Below are 17354 nucleotides of genomic sequence, written 5' to 3'. Positions count from 1 at the left end.
CGTAGCCTGCATAGCAAAGCGTTTCCAGCGGGCGATGAGCCGTCAGCTCTTGTTTTTTCGGCCGCGCGAGAATAGGGCGATCGCAAAAAGAAGTGGTGGTCTGCAGGTCGAATAGACAGTTGTTGAAAAAGATGGTGTTCCCAAGTTTTCCCTTGCTTGGACCCAATAAACAACGAGCAGTCCGTCTTTCGCCGATTTGTTAGTCAAGCGCGAGAAGACAGGCACGAGTAAAAATGGCCGCGCTAACATCGGATTTGATTCCTCCTCGAATTCAGATTGTCGCGCTCCCACTTTTTCTCGTGCCTGCCTTTTCCTAAAGAATGAGGGGACGTCGTGTAGTCTATGCTCCAAATAGCTCTTTGAGAAATGTACGTGTATGCTCTCGGAACACAAAATCTAATACCTACTCTACTCCAAGGACGTCGCAGCGCGGAGCGCAGAAAGTTAAAGAGGCGGTCTCATCTCCAGATTTACAACATAGTTTCTTACACAGGATTTGTTCCTAATAGACCTGTGTGTCGCTTGTACATTGTGTCTTTTTCCCCAATACAGATCATGTGTGATAATACTCATGAGGTCTGGTCCGTTTTTTTTGGCTCATTTAAAGAGCGCAAGCAATCAAGCAGTATCTAAACATGTAGATATCAAAAGTCACTTTTTGTTAGAAACCCGAAAAAACTGTACACTGGACTACCTTGGAATTAGAAAAAACGAGAGATATTTAAGTGCGGGATGCAATTATTTAATTGCAACTTGTCGAAATTTTGTTTGTGCCCGGCAGCGATTCATACACCATGCGCAACTTACCTCGTTTTCGCTGATCACCCGAGTACAGGCAACATGTCAAAAAGTCGTTTGTTTATACAAGTTGCAGGGCTGGCTGTAACAAGTGGAGCGAGCTAACACGTAATACAATCATTCAAGGATTGCGGCGTCCTGTGTTTTGAAGCCCCTTGCCAAACGTATGGCGGGTATTTTCGAAAACGAATTGCTTTCCTTTCGTTTATAAAAAAAAAAATCTGCGTCCACACGAAGCGTTTTCGAATCGTATTTACCGGTCAACCCCATAATACGCAAAAACGATTGAAACGGCTAACCCGCAACCTATAGAGCATGCGCTCTTCGTTTGGATCACGACCTAGGATTCACTCATTGTTTTCCATCAACCGGTTCCACACGAATACGATTCACCCCCATTTGACAAAAATCTACAACTGGTGTCTCGTATATCCGTGGACGGGAGACAAAAACGGAGAAAACAGTGTCCGGTTTCGGAATATATCTTGGATACGCGTGGAACTGAGTACTGACATGCATTTATTTCGGACACAAACGCTTTCCCGTTCGCTTTCTTAGCTTGCCTTTGCAAATGTATAGAGTCGAAGATATAGTTGACGTCACCTATTTTCATTAATGTGCCAACCAGAGCCAATGTTCATAAAACAGATATCTTTTCCCTTGTACGTTTTGCACTGTTCAAGATGTGGGTCATTTCAATTCAAGCAAACGCACAAAGGTGTTTTTCAAAATCATTATTTGTCCTACTCGATGTAAAATCAAACCACATTGTGACAAATCCCACTGCTGTAAACAGAAAAAAAGCCACCCTGTGACTATTATAACCAAAACATCCGTCATGTAAACCAGTTGGGAGAATCAAGACACACATGCATATCAGAATAACCCGAACGAACAATTTTCCTTGCGTTATGGAAAATAGTTACACGGAATTATTCGTTCAAACTGCCTTTTGTATTTTAATATATTCCGGTTTATTATCCTCGTACATGGCGCATGTCTTTTTTGAAACTCTGAAGTAGCTTAATTATATTATGCATCGCAATTCCAGGCGGCTCCGCATGTTTCAACAAACAAAGGTTCAACAACTGTGCAACTTTTAGCAGGCTCTTCCTTTAAAAAATGGCGCGCGGTCGAAATTATCAGAGGGGCTTGGTTACTAGTTTTGAAAGGAAAGCTAACCAAGCCCTTCTATGTCGACCGTGCGCCATTTTCAACAAAAGAGCCTGCTTTGCAAGCTAGTACTACTTTGAAGGGATTCAATCTAACCCGAACTGTTTCTCGTAACAGCAATGTTATGGTACCAAATATAACCATATACAACCCTCAACACATAAACAAATAATAACAACGAATGCAAAGTTAAGAAATTCATAGCAACCTCCACAACTGGAAAATTTTAAGGTGGCTCTGAATTCCTCGTCCAGGAAATTTTTTTTCTCTCACTTTGCAGAGATTTTCATCTCGCGACCTGCTGAGGCACTGTTTCAGCAGCAAACATAGGTTGCTTTTAGATGGCTCTTTTGTGGCCATGGTAACCGTATTACTCCACATTGATAAAAGGCGGACTCTTGTTCGCAATATAGATGTTTTTATTTGGTGCCAACATATTGCCATTACATGAAACAGAGTTGTAGGAATTAATCTTTCTGATAAGCCCCCCCCACCTTTTTCCCCCCTCCCCTAGTTGTTGAACCCTGACTGTTATTTCAGAGATTATTATCATTGAAAGATTTGAAAGGGCGATTTCTTTCCAGGCTATGAAAACACTTCCTTTCGTTTCATTGCTGTTGTTTATCTTTTAGATTAAACTCTTCCATCTTCTACAGACCGATCATCAGTTTTCAGCTTTTTTTGCACTTGGTGGAGCAGTTAGGATCCTGGGGGTCTTCGACGAGCTTGTTGTGAACATCCATCAAGCCTTTGAAGTACTTAAATCCCCCGAACGCTCAACTCCATTGTCGCATCTTCATCCACCCCAAAAAACCAAAATTGTTTGAGGATGCTGCTGAAATGCTGACACAGTACACATGTGATTTCCACCTTCCTCGGTTGCCTGACGAAGGGCATGAGCCTTCTTAACACACCACTGATTACAATAAGAACTTGAAAAAAACGAAACCAACTAAACTTTCAAACTCTCTCTGTCCTGCCGATAATGAACACTAATAACATCAAGCCCCACCCCAAAGCAATAGTAGTGCGTTTTCAATTGAGTGTCAAAAGTAATCATCCGAATTGCTTTGGGCTTTTGCATTTACTTCTCTCAGTGATTGGTTTCAAAGTTTCTCCCAATACTTTTTTTCAACCAATCAACAAAAATCAATCGTGGCTCGCTGTGTGCACATTATCGCGCGCTTTGTTATCGGCTACTTGTCAATTACTTTGAGCTTTGATTAGTTTACTGGATGTTCGCCGTCCTTTTTTGATTGCCCAAAGTAATTACTTTTGTTTTTGTTTTTAACGACACTCAATTTGAAACTCGCTCTAATATAATAATGAGCTTTATTTAAGTGCCAACTGTATTTTAGCACTGCGGAACTATAATACGTTGGAGACACTATACAGAAATCAACTGCCAATCAACGCATATCAAATCATAGGTCTGTTTTTTGAGGAAAGTGCAAAACCGAAGTAAATGTACTTAGAGAAAAACCTCGTGGAGTCTTAGGGTAGAGAGCACACTCAACCCTCATGCTGCCGAGCCGGGGAATCTACATAACCCACGGCCAAATTGGTGGGCCACTGAGCCATTCCCTGCTCCCTACATAACACCACGTCCTCTGTTGTACCACTCCTCTGTTGTACTGAAGTGTGGTCATAGCATTAACATAACTCATTTAACACTTCTGCAAATGCAACATAAGCCATGCCACACATAAACCATTTTCACGACAATACATCTGGTCCCAACTCTTGCCCAATCCAATAGCAAGCTTTCAATCGTCATGTTCCTTATCACATACACTGGCACGGTCATGAATTTTTACACTGCCAATGGACCAGGTTGGATTACAACTATTTTTCTTGGCCTGGCTGCCAGTAAATAAGATTTTAACCTTCAACTCGTTTGCTATCTTTAGGTAGCTTCCACAACTACATTACTTAAAGCAAACGCACGCAGAGTTAATTACATGTACTTCCTAGAAATGGGCCTAATTAGATGCACATCGTTTTCAATAAGCATTGCAAAGTGTCCTCTTGCTCTTCTCCCCAACTTCAACATCACTTGTGTCTCGGAAAAAAACAGACAAAGACCGGGTAATTATTAACTTCATAAAGTGTCCCCCAAATGCTCCTTCTGGAAGGAGCAGGACAAACAGCTGCATTTGACCCTAAGCTAAAAATAATGCTAGCAGCTACCTTTACCCGTACCTTCTTGTTAGAAATAATTAGCAAAGGCTTACAACGAAAAGGGACACTTTGTATTGTACATCCATATATTAGGCGCATTTCCAGATGTAAGTGAGGCACTGTACCTCTTTGGCATCCAGAAACAGTTGCAACGCCAACAGTTAAAGCCATAGTTTGTGCACCTTAGACATGTCGTAGCAAAGAACCGGGCGTTGGCCACAATTGTCTCCTTGGCCACGGTCTTGACACGAGTCCCTTGTACACCAGAGAAGATCCAGGTTCATTAACTGCAATGTGACCAGCACTTCCATTCCCTGAAAAAGAGCCAAAGGGTGGATTTTATTGTGACAATAACTTCAAGTTTTACCCCCTAAGGCAGGTGTATAGTGCAAGAGGACAGAAGGCATGCTGCAATGTATCCAACAACACGTCTAACATGATAATGAGATGAAATTAGTTTTTGATGGGAGAAAAAACTGGAAGTGACGCCAGAGAAAAACCCCAAGTCAGGTTGAGGTTCACTAAAACTCTGCCAATCTGTACAAAGGCCGAGTTGAATTGCAGTTGAAACCACAAGGCCAGCCTGACACCTCCAAGGTGCACAGCAAAAGGTATTCTCCTTCCCCAGTGGTCATCCATTCACCACATCTAACCCTGTCCTGACAGGACTTAAAGGTGAACTTTGGTAAACAAGGTGAACCAGTGTTTTCTTGTTCTACTATAGCTGGGGCCAAAGACTCATAATAATCGGGGAAACTTGTAAATCCTATCAAATTCACTCAAAGCAACGTACATGTATTGGACTCCTCGAGTGGAAGGGGGACGTAATTAACCCATTCACCCCTCAAACACCATCGGCATGCCCCCGAGAAAATAATTATTGGCCCATTCAACAAGAGTAAAGTCGTCGGGCGTTCAGACAGAGTAAAATCTATCCAAGTGTTACTCTCAGGAATCAGTGGGTTAATAGATTTTACTGTCTAATGCCAGACGATTTTCCTTGTCAATGGGGTAATGGGGAAGGGTGGGGGGTGGGGAGGAGGGGGGGGGGGGTTGGTGGGCAGGGCAGTTCAGGAGTCAACAGGTTACGATCAAAATAAAATCAAATGTTAACTTCATCATGAGAGGTGAAAATGAGAGAGCACTGAGATAAACCAATCCAGGTAGAGTAGAGAACCAACAAACTTGGAACGTGTGAAATGCAATGTCTTGGAATCCAACCCCAGACACATTGAGAAAGGCAAGTGGTGTAACCACTGTGCCTACACTGCTCCCCTCTCATGTATTCTGGATTCAAAATATCTCCTGTTACTTGTGCCTTTACAAAATTAATATCAAAGCTGGAAATCCGATTATTTCCTTTTGAATAACGCTGTTCAGCTAGGGTTCACTTTGGGCTACTTTGCAAACACTCAGCTCCAACGCCAGCTCCCCCCTCATGTATCCTGGATTTAAAATCTCTACTGCTACTTGCAGCTGGAAATCAGATTTCTTGTCGAAAAATGACACATTTTATATTCAATTGAGGGGGTTCATTGAGGGTCAAGCACGACACAAATTGACTGATTATTAAAAACGACTTTTGCTTTCATCATCTCAACCTACTTAATTAAATTAAAAGGCCTGCCTGCAAAACCATGATCACCTCCTAACCCGATGAAGATACAATAAAAAGTAAGGAAAGTGTAAGATTCCCAACTTGTTTTTACATGTACCTGCAAATTGTAGTCAGGAAAGTTCTAAACCCGTGAAAGTAGCTGAGAAACGTTTGGTTGCTTGCACCTTTTAGAGGCATTGCATAAATTATTTGATTTGCAAAAGAGAATATTGTAATATGGCTCTCATACCTCCTATAAACAGATCAACTCCTCCAGCTTGAGTGATCTTTTCCTCGTAATTGTCACATTCAGCATCCAGGTCTTCTGCATTACCATCCAAAATGTGCACATTTTTGGATCTATGTCGATATGCTTAAAGAAATTATCCCACATAAAAGAATGGTAGCTCTCAGGGTGATCACGTGGTAGTCCAACATACTCATCCATGTTAAATGTCTTGACATAGTTGAAAGAAAGTTACCCTCTATTACAAAATTCAACAAGATTCTTATACATTCCAAGAGGTGAACTACCTGAAAGATGCCACAATTAACTTATCTCAGAGAAGTTTTAACTGAACCTCTATACTTCTAATGATATGAAATAACAGACACCGCGATAATTATACTGGTACTTGACATGAGTGTATGTTCAGTTTCATCTTCTATGGTGTGAGCAGAGGAGACTGGATTATCTAGTTACTAATGGGGGAGCTCCCAAGGTGACGAAAATATGTATGATTTATGAAATTCATGTTTTTGTTCAAACCAGTCCTGTATTTTTTAAAGGCCCACCTTCAACCGACAAGCATTGCGTGCCACGGAACAATTTTCATATATGAAAATTCCACCCAAATCCGAGATTCATCCAATCAGATCGCTACGATAAGCAATGCGAATTTCCATAACAAAAACAAACAGTCGAAAAGCCTGTCGGTTGAAGGTGGGCCTTTAATAGGTTACATCTCTGAGTGAACAAATTCAATTTTCAACACTACTGGTAAAAGGACTGACAAAACGTTGAGACAGCAGAAAGCAAATTGTTACTTTTAAGAAGATTATGACATGTTTTGATGTTACGAACATCATTGTCAGTTACAAAATATTTGGAGAAAACTGTTAGGACTATATAACATGTTTCGCCTGGTTGTTATATAATCTTCTTAAAGGACTGACAAAACAGAGACTGACTTAAAAGCTGCAGTTACAGCACCTTGTTCTCTATAACCTAGTGCAGTGGTATGGATGAAAATGACACTAATAATAAATACCTGTAGGTAGACCAAGTACAAAAAATTTGTCAGGCCCAGGTTGAAACTTCAGAATCTTGTTGCGCACATATTTGGCAGACCACTCCGATAATTTATCATAGTCGTCACAAATAACCAACCTCATGCTTTTGATGGAAGATTGTTTTGTTGGTACCTGGGAAGGAAGATGATTCATGAGTCATTAAGGATGACATCTGCAGGGTCACTGACACACCCTCATGCATTAAACTCTGATCACTCAAAAGCAGTAACCCTCTGTAGGAATGTATATTTTGAAGTGTGGGTTAAGTTAAAGCGATCCTTGCACTTATCAGGATATTAAAGCAATATATTGTCTCTTATCTAGATGCCTGAAAAACTCAGGTGGCTTTAACAGGATTCAAACCCATGACCTCTGCAATGCCAGGGCAACGCTACCAACTGGTAGGTTTCTACACGAAACGATTGCATATAAAAAATGATATTGTTTAGATAAAAGCAAGGATCACTTTTTCTCTTTCATTGTCAGAATTCGTAACAAACCTAAGCAAAAGCCTGTTTTTGGCTAAATTGCTGGCTTTTTTCCATAATACAAAACCCTTTCAACAAGAATTCACGAGGCGGTAACCAGGATGCGTTGCTCAAAAGATCCTGTCATTTTAATGTTTTTACCAGATACATTGTTGGGCTATATGATTGTATTTGTCCCATTACACACATATAAACAAAAATATCCACAGAAATTTTATATCCTTGAGCTACATGTAGTTGCTACATGTTCCAACACTCTGCAAAGTTCCCTTTGACTTACGGTTGTTTTTGCTTATGCGACCTCATACACCCTACGAGTAAGCCTTTTCTGAGACATCACTTTCAAGCTGGCTACCTTTTGCTGGAGAATTCAGGCCAGACCACAACACCAGGAATTCTGTGCCCTGCCCTTTCTGAATACTGTATGGGATCTTTAATGTCCCACAGAGTTTCTGAACAAGGGTTGTGAGACGAGGCCTATGGTTTTTTCCTTTATCTGAGAAGGCTTAAGTCATGTACCATTATGTGCAGATATAATTAAAGGATTAGCACTTTCTCCTCATAGTGTTTGTCTAACAAGAGTAGAACTCCTAACCTCCTGCACAGTGGCATCACTGGATAATTAAATGAGGCAATCGGTCCACATTCCTAACATAACCCCTTCCTTCTGTTTAAAGCTGTTCTTGAATTTTTGCAGGTTATGTTTTTCTTCTCACTTCTCCCAAAAGAAGGTGATTTGTCCCTTTTAACAATATTTTCCATGTTGGCAGATTTCAGTTTCCTTTATCATGTCATCACTGATAGCATCACTAACAGTTTCGTTTCCCAACCATAATCCCACTTTGCTAACAACTCTTTCTTGACCAATAATATAACTACAAGAAAGATATTATGTATTGTCAAATGGGAACTCGGAAAAATTCGAGCCCCAAATGGGATCTGAATCCAAGACCCTCCCGAGATCTTGGATGCTCTAACCACTGAGCTACTGGAGACACATAGTCCAATTTTTCGATTACCATATATGACGCTTAACCGCATTGCGCAGTCACATTAAGGCATATTGGCAATAACACCTCGCCAACTGCATAAAGCAATTGCATTGAGGCATATCAGAGATGCCACCAATCAACCACCCAAGTGAGTATTGTGAGAAATACATGAGAGATGTCAATCCGAGGAAGGACTAATTTTAATAAATTGTTTGCAAAAGACAAAAGGAGAAGTGCAGTCTATCTTCATGAAGGGGGTGGTGTTATAATTATAGGCATTGATAATATGTGTACTAAAGTAGGTACCTGAAATCTTCCTATGGCTTCAAACAAGCAATAGTAATTCCATGGGGGAGAATTGTTCGAAGCCTCCGGATTAAATTTAATGACATTAATTTTGTCAAACCAATGAACTTGTATGGAAGAAACACGTGATCACAAGAACCTGTGGCTTGTGAACTTGAGAAAAAAACCAACTGTAAACAATTAAGAGGCCACTTTTGGCACGTTTTCTTACCTCTAAGTTCAATTGTATAAGGGCATACTTACCGATTATCTACAAAAAGAAAGAAAACAATGGAGTTAGCGTGAAGCAGCGCGAACGACAGCGCGAACAGGTATGAAGACGACTTACTGCACAGCGGTTATTTGTGACGCGCGTGCGCTATAACATAAAATCTCTGTGTGGCGCGAGGCATACGAGGCATGGCGTTTCAGGGAGCAGTGTTTCCGATCGTTTTCGGAGGAGTCTTGATTTTGTTTGGCTTTGGATTCTATCACAGATATAACCTTATCGTCAACACGGAAGAAAAAGAGCAGAGAAAGCAATATAACATTCGAAAGGCGCTGGAATTTCGACGCACCGTTCAGGAGAAACTGGACGAACACATATCCAAACCCTAATTTTGTTTTTTGCTTGTTGTAAAGGGATTTTTTTACGTTTGCCATGAAACTTCTCAATTTAAACTTGTGTGGCTGGAGCTTGCCTATCTTATTATGTGATTGTTAATTGTGGATAATCAGAACACAATGGGCTAATCTGTATGGAGGGGGAAGAGACTTGTGTGCGACCTAAAAGATGCCTGTCGCGCAGTAAACGCTCTAAAGTTCAGAAATCCTCTCAAGAGGATTCTCACCCCGGAGATACCAGAGATATTTACACAGCAGTCAGATCAAAAAAAGCGAACTCTTCACATCCTTGTGGAGAGGAAGTTCATTTTGAAAGTGCAGTGGCAGTGTTAGGTGTTGAAAACGAAAAAACCTCTGAAGTCGAAGTCTCGGCTGAAAACTCCAAGGCTAAAAAACATGACGCGTTTCAATTCTGTGATGATGCAGATGCTGTTGATGATGACAATTCGACTTGTTCACAATGGTACAGCAACAAGCGCAAGAGAATTAACTCTGAAGAAACAGAAGCTGCAGCCTTAAAAAGTACTATTTGTAGATTCAAAAGGGCACGCAAAGCTGTCAGCAACTTAAACCAGCCGTTGGTAGTGTTAGAGAAATGTGCATACCAAAGAAAACCTAAAATTCAAAGCAAAATGATGGAAGAAAATGCCAAGAGAAGGACAGAGACAGGAGATTTGCAAAATGCTTTTCTACAAGAAGAACAAAATAAGTTGGATTTCACAAAACAAGAAGGGAGCGAACTGAGCAATTCACAGGAGGCAAACAGTGAAAATGAGGACATAAATAATGCACACAATCAAAATAAAAATTTAGCTTTGATTAATGACCTGGGCTCCATTGTGAAGAAGCAAGTGTGTCCTGTCTGCAGTCTGGAATTCTTAATAACAGAAAGCATGGATGTAGTCAATCATCACATCAACAACTGCCTTGATAATGGTGTGAATAATAGCAGCAAAAAGAATAACAGTGTATCAGAAAATGGTTTTTCCCAACGACCTGGAGAAAGTACACATGATGATTTGTTTTTCTGTGTATTTTGTCAAAAGGATTTATCTAAAATGAATTCACAGCGTCGTGGTCAACATGTGAATAGGTGTTGTGATCAAAGCAATAAATATGAAGAAATTTCATGTACAAGTAAAGTTCAAAGTCAGAGATTAAACTTGTGGAAGTGTCCTATTTGTGGTAAAGCTTTTAAATCATCTAAGGTAAATAGCTGATTTGGTACATGCTTCAACCATTGTTTTCATTATGGTCCTAAAAGTTCTGTGCAATTCCTTACGTGCATCCCTCCGATGTCTCTTTGAAAGTTATGTCTTTGTACATGTACATGTATGTCTTATTTTTTACCCTTGTTTTGCCTCTTTCTGAGGTGTGTTGGATCCAAAAGATTAATGCTGACTTTGGTTAATTGATTACATCCTTCAGGTTTCTAGTCGTTAACTACATGTAGAAAACGGAGTTGGTTCAACTTATCCACTTGATGTTTTGAACGAGGACTTCACAGTTTTGTTTGTTTCTTTTTGTGTCCTACTTTGACTTACCGGTAGTTACCAATTTCTGATGTTCATTAGAAAACAAATTATTAGTAATAGCCTTGTGTACAGCCATGGTATCAACAAGATATTACATGTACTGGTGCTTTTATTCCTTGTCATTGTATATTTAGCAACTGTTCACCAAAGTTGATGTGGCTAGTCGCAGGGATGTAATTTATCCAACACTAGCCACCAATACTGAAGTGAATAGCTGGTTTAGTATATACTAAAACCGTGAGATAATAAAGCACAAAAAGATGATTTTAACTCATTCATTCCTGCAAAGATTGCAACCTTTTCAGGCGCAAATTCTGCGCAAGCTGCTGGGAGGTGAAAAGCTTAGGATATCCGGAGTTTGAGTAGCAAATCAGCGTGTGCGTTCAACGGTATCCACTGTTTTAGTTCATACTAAAGTGTATTACGCTCAACCCCAAATTACCTACCAAATTATCTCTTGTTTAAAATTCATGCCAAGTTCCCTTTGGTTCTCATAGACTCGGCAGTCGCATCTCAAGAAATGTGCTCAAGAATATAATGTCAGCACAAATCAGCTGCTGGAAATTATGCATCGAGAAAAACAGGAAGAAGAGACCTTGTCTGCTGCTGGAATTGACCAAAGGAGTGTATCATCTATAAATATCCAACCTGTCAGGAGTAAAAGGAAGAGAACAGGTGTTTCAAGGAAAGAGTAAGGAAATCGAATGCTTGTAATGTGGCAAATGTTAGAAAAAGTTCTCAAATATTTCAATTAAAACACTGCACCACTTTACTGGAGGGTAGGTGCTGTAAAGGTAGCAAGAGAGGAGGAACACTCTCCTCCGCAGCAAGGAGGTCACCATGGCAACCGAGCCACAGTCGACCTCCCACGGCACCTGTCAACACATCTCTGAGACCAGTGTGTGGAATGTATACTTACCCTTAAACATGGGAGGGAGGGAAGGAAGGAGGGAGGGAGGGAGGGAAAAGCAAGCAAGCAAGCGCGCAAGCAGCAAGGTGACTCAAGCCAAAGCACATGGCAATGCCCTTGCAAACCTCCTTGGAGTCCCCCAAGATACTGTGTCACTGGAAAAACCACTGCATTGGCTTGTCTTTAACTTTGCCTAAATGATATTGAGCCTCATTTACTGTAAAACACTACACCACTTTACTAAGGTGATGATAGATTCTGTTTCTATTTCTGTAATTGTATTGAGGCAATGCATACTCTACCCCAAACACTCTAATTATTATTATTATTATTATTGTTGTTCAGTCTGCTGTATACTCCTGAAGGAGCGGGTCCAAACCATGGTCCTAGGGCACACCGTGCACCGGTGGCTCAGTTGGTTGAGCATCGGGCTGCCCTGCGGGAGGTCATGAGTTCGACACTGGCTGGAGCAACACTCAAGGTCTTAAAATAACTGAGGAGAAAGTGCTGCCTTTGTAATTACATCTGCAAATGGTTAAAGTGCCATTAGATGAAAACTTTGCATGTCCTTTTTTCTTTAGATTTTGAAAATAAATGTACTTAATAGGTATCATGCCAATTTTTATCTCAAAATTCCCATGGAAAGTATGATTATTGTAAGGTAGTTTTTCGGTTTTCACTGTTCGCTGTCCGCCATTACTTGAACGGCAAATGACTGTGAGCGAGGAAAAGGGTTGGGTCTAGCTGGATTGCCTGGGGTCTGACGTCATATGCACAACGCCCAAAATAAACGCGGCTAATTTCCCTTGCTGTCTATGAGATGTGAGAGATTGCCAAGTTGCTTTTTGCTGATATTATATACATTACTCCTTGATCGGCTTTTTCGCTTTGCCAAACGCCCACAAAGCAATGCGAGTGGCAGTCTCTGTTTCAGGTGGCGCAGACTTGCCTTGTAGAATCGCGTGCAGAGGCTGTGTTCTTTCCTCGCCGCTCTCTTGCATGTATCCTGGACTCTAGTGTTCTCTTCCGCCTTTGAAACCCCTGCTTTGACACTTTGCTGCCATGTATGTCGGTGTTTGGCGATGTCCTCCCATGCACTGGTGTCGATTAATATGTATATATTATATATATATATATATTGTTTAATCCACTCTTTGCAGTTAGAACTATGTAAGCAACTATGTAATGGGATCGCAAGTCTCACTTTATGACTTCATTGTAGCACAGCAGCGGTCAATACACGCGACGGACGCCCTCCCGCAGTTCTGTTACTATTATTATTATTATTATTATTATTATTATTATTATTATTATTATTATTATTGTAAGAATCGGCCTTTAAGTACTGCATTTTAGGGAAGAAAGTCGCTAACTTCTCTGAGTGTAGTAGCCAAAGCCTTTCATCAGCTTGGGTACTTATTGAAACCACTGACTTTGAACCCATTCACTCGTCAGGCGCCCCAGCATGCCCCCAGTTGACAACCAAAATTGTCTGGCGTTAGACAGAGTAAAATCTGTTAAGTTTCAATCCCAGGAGTCATTGGGTTAATAATGAGTTGCCTAGTACATGTACATGCATCTGTTGATTGCTCCTACTGGAATAATTTTTTAGAATTATGGGAAACTTACTGACATCTAACAAGTTTAGTTACATTGTACTTAAAGTTGGGTAAATGCTTTGGGTTGGGTTTTTTTCCCTTGAGTGACCTTCCACAATAGCCACTATTTACAGCAGCTAGACAATTTTTCTTTCTTTATGAGAGAAAATCACAGAAAACTAAATGTAGGTGATGATAAAAGCCAAAGCAGGCAACAGGAAAACTACAAAGAAATGACTTGTAGCAAAACTTCTGATATACAGTGTACGAACATTCTTTCTATAACAATGTAACATCTGTAACACGTGTATCATGATCTTCATTATTCAGTGAACTGGATGAGGAAACTCAGATTGCCTTGGCTTTATCAGCCTCTATGGCACCACCCCAGCCTCCCGATCCTTGCTTTAAGAAGGCTGTTAAAGGCAAAGGAAAGAGGAAAAAGGGGTAAGAGAAAATTGTCTCGGAACTGTTAATGCTGAGTTTAAATTGTGCTGTCGTTGTAGAAGTTTGTTTGTATCTACAGTATTTTCACCACGTTTTAAGATAATTGTAAAATCAGCTATAGTCTTGGCTGTCACCTCTAGTCTTCTATACCGGTACCTCCCATGATTGTGTCAACAATGTCCACAAACTGATGTTAAAGTTTATTTAAAACACCATGAGAACTGAAAAGACGTTTGCACAAAATTACAAAGTGGTATCGTAACGAGGTAAGAACAAGTGAGATTACACTACAGACAAATTAATGTTTGGTTGCGAAGAAGAGTTAATTAATTAATTAATTAATTAATTAATTAACTCTTTAATAACCAAACAATAAATTATTGTTCCTGACATTTTTATTACAGTATTGAGAGTAATTCAATACTCATCTTTGTAACACTCACACTATTATTGTTGAATGATAATTATAATAATTGTTAATGACCAATGAATAAGTGCAAACAAGCTTGTTCGCAGGGTCTCTTCTCTCCCACTCCGGTGCTCCTGGGGAAGGAAAGTGGAAAGGCCCTGGGAACGAAATGCTGATTCAGTACAATGGACCCAGCATTTTTGCCTTTATCTCTTCCTTATACTTTGGGATGTGCTCTTGTCTGCAATGCCTGACAATACGATCATCTACATTGTAAATTGCCGCCTTGCCTTGTGCCATTTTCAAGAGTTCAGTCATTTTCATATATGGAATCTGTCTTGAAGTCACAATTTGTTTAATTTAAGTAGGCATTAAATTTTATTGGATGATACTGGTTGATTGACTCCTTGTTTTATTTACACAGGGACAACGAGGTACCTCCTTTGTTACTCAGGGATGATGAGAGTGCTCAAAGAGCTGTGGCAATGAGAGCAGCACAAGTGCTTTCCATGCAAGTACGTCTTGGTGGCTATATCTAGTGTTCTATTGATCTACTTTGCTTTGTAACATTCCTGCCACAGCAAAAAGTTGTAAAATTAATACAGTAGAACCTCCAAAATACTGGAACCTATCCAGCCTGAAAATTAAAATTATACACACTTTTTTCTGACATGTATGTGAAGTGTTCCAAACTCAGTATTCTTGGTCACACCAGAGTAATTAAAGAGATCATTTAAAGAATTGTTGGGAATTTTTTTCTGTATTTAATTAAACATGGCTTTATCTACTACACAATTGCTTTACTGTGTGTCTCCTTGATAACCCAGTGATACCTGAACCGCCCTGGGGCCCGTTTCTTGAAAGTCCTGAAAACGTTTTGGCCCGAAAAGCCATTTGTAAAACTGCCAAATTCTAATTCTGGAAAGATGAATTAAGTGATTGATATTGTGATAAGTAGTTATGTAATTGATAGTTATGATTGGTTATTTTAATCTTGTAAATAATTAAAATAATTATGTAAATTAATTATTATTTCATAATTATTATTGTTCCTGAAAAGCCCCTTTGGGGAGGTTCAATAAAGTATGTATGTATGTGACCTATGAAATTTGGTGACCTCTCCATTCTTGAGATACATGTAGAAACGGAATTGTGACACCCGGAAATAGCCCGTTAAGTTTCGGGGCTTTCGAGAAACGGGCCCCTGGACCACTCCTATTAATGAGTAAAATCGTCTGGCGTTAGAAAAAGTACTGTACAATCTATTAAGTCCCACTCCTAGGAGTCAATGGGTTAATAATGACTGTTATTTGTGTTCAAGGATAATGAAGATGATGAAGATGAAATCTCCTGTACTCCTGCTCTTGCACCAAGCCGAGTTGCAGAGAATAAGGCAAGCTGCTTGCCTATTCTTTCTGTTTGTGACACAGACAACAACTTTGACAGTACAAATACATCAGACAGCAAGGAAGATGGGGATGATCCTGTGGAATCCATTGAGATTGACAAAGCAGGAAGTGGCTCTGTCGAGGATATGGAGAGCAGCTATACAGTTGACCCAGAGTTTAGGAAATCATTTCTAAATTTCTTGTACAATGCTGAAGCTGAAGAAAATTCAGATGTCTCAGCCAAGGTATTGTGTATCCAATGATGATTTTTTAGCAGGCTCTTACACTTATAGTATGTTATTATTACTTTTAAGATTACATTGTAGATTTGAAAAAGGTTCAAACTGATTGAAAAAAAAATTATTTAAACCAAGAAGAAAATTAAATTTTATCTGCATTTTCTCACATCTCATCTCATGGTTATTCACAAAATCAATAGAGGCTTCTTGACTTTCCTACTTTCACGAACTGTATCTACACTGTACATGAAGGACAATCAGCATTTTGGCAGAGCTCTGATAATATTGTTAGGATTATGTCTTAATTTTTTTAAACTCCCTCCTCCCCTTACCTCCCCCTCCCCTCCCACCCCCTCCCCTCCCACATAAGAGAGGATGCTGTCACATGTCTCTTTCCTACTTTGAAAGAGCAACATATCTCATACAGTGTAGGCTGCCCAAGGAACTTTGGAGGCCACCCTGTCACCTGACATAATGCTGTTGTGGTTTTAGGTTCCCCGCCCCAGTCCTCTGTGGTCATTAGCAGCTCTCAAGGAACAGCCTTCCATCAAGTTCATTGTCCCAGGCCTCATTCCACCTTCGTCACCACAAAAAGAAGCAAAACGTTCTAAAAACCCAACAGGTTCTGACGCAGTAGTAATAAATGGACGTGCTGCAACTGAGGTGACTGATTCAAACATTAAAACCATGGAGGTTAGATATCTAGAACCTAGAGAGCAGGAGGAATCCACTATGCAGAAATTGATAAGGAGAGATATTAAAGGGGAGTGTGCTGAGGTGACGCCATCCCAAGCTGCTGATGTGGAAATGCTTTTGGAGCTTGTTCAAGATGATGATAGTGCATCAAACGTGTCTCTTGATTCACAACATGTCATAGCAGCTAGTGGTTTTTGTATTGACCAACATGACAGCTTGAAGGTAAAGATAAAATCAGTCTGATAGTCGAGCATCTGCAACCCAGTTATCTAAATGTCTTAACCTAGTCCTACATGTAATTTCTGTGTAAATTGATTGGAACTTGTATTTTTGTAACTTTGGTTTTTTTGCAGTGATTAAGTCAACAATTCAGATGGGTGTATATGTTGCAGGTCATTATATTTTTGTTCCATATAGGTTAAAATGCACCCAAACTACATGTAGGTCATTTTGTTTCAGCCTACAGCCCTAGGTTAACTTGTTTCAACCTAGATCAAGTTGTTTCAGCCTTGGTCAGTTTGGGGCAGGTACAGAACACAGGTCACATGTCATTAGGGATTTTAAGCAAATCGCTACGGCTGGCGCTGATATGGCTGCCGGAAGTACAATGTAAATTTCCCCCAAAATGAGACAGTGCATGTGCATCGGTTGCATCCAGCCGTAGCGTGAAATTTGAATACGTGAGTCGGGATGTTTTGCTG

General features: G+C 40.1%; 1 protein-coding gene, 1 long non-coding RNA gene and 1 pseudogene across 3 annotated transcripts in view; 2 read left to right on the top strand and 1 right to left on the bottom strand.

Moving 5' to 3' along the window:
- LOC138016791 (glucosamine-6-phosphate isomerase 2-like) overlaps window positions 1–7163 on the bottom strand; it is an 8870-nt pseudogene extending 1707 nt beyond the window's left edge.
- A 2026-nt stretch (window positions 7164–9189) lies between these two features.
- The window catches only part of LOC138016789 (structure-specific endonuclease subunit SLX4-like), a 34286-nt gene continuing 26121 nt past the window's right edge, over window positions 9190–17354 (top strand). For both annotated transcript variants that reach the window (XR_011125876.1, XM_068863973.1), the window contains exons 1-6: window positions 9190–10639; window positions 11464–11657; window positions 13805–13921; window positions 14755–14845; window positions 15652–15963; window positions 16450–16875. Coding sequence is in view for 1 of the 2 variants with exons in the window: in XM_068863973.1 (XP_068720074.1) it covers window positions 9566–10639; window positions 11464–11657; window positions 13805–13921; window positions 14755–14845; window positions 15652–15963; window positions 16450–16875 (2214 nt within the window). In the remaining variant the exon portion in view is untranslated. The remainder of the gene's footprint in view (window positions 10640–11463; window positions 11658–13804; window positions 13922–14754; window positions 14846–15651; window positions 15964–16449; window positions 16876–17354) is intronic.
- The window catches only part of LOC138016792 (uncharacterized), a 3675-nt gene continuing 3203 nt past the window's right edge, over window positions 16883–17354 (top strand). Inside the window, exon 1 of the long non-coding RNA XR_011125877.1 lies at window positions 16883–17354. This exon is cut by the window's right edge and continues 2148 nt beyond it. This is a non-coding gene — a long non-coding RNA (uncharacterized lncRNA).

The sequence above is a fragment of the Montipora capricornis genome, chromosome 9 (genome assembly GCF_036669925.1).
Source record: "Montipora capricornis isolate CH-2021 chromosome 9, ASM3666992v2, whole genome shotgun sequence".
Lineage (NCBI taxonomy): Eukaryota > Metazoa > Cnidaria > Anthozoa > Scleractinia > Acroporidae > Montipora > Montipora capricornis.
Note: the sequence above shows the minus strand (reverse complement) of the source record. Positions and strands in the feature narration are given on the sequence as shown.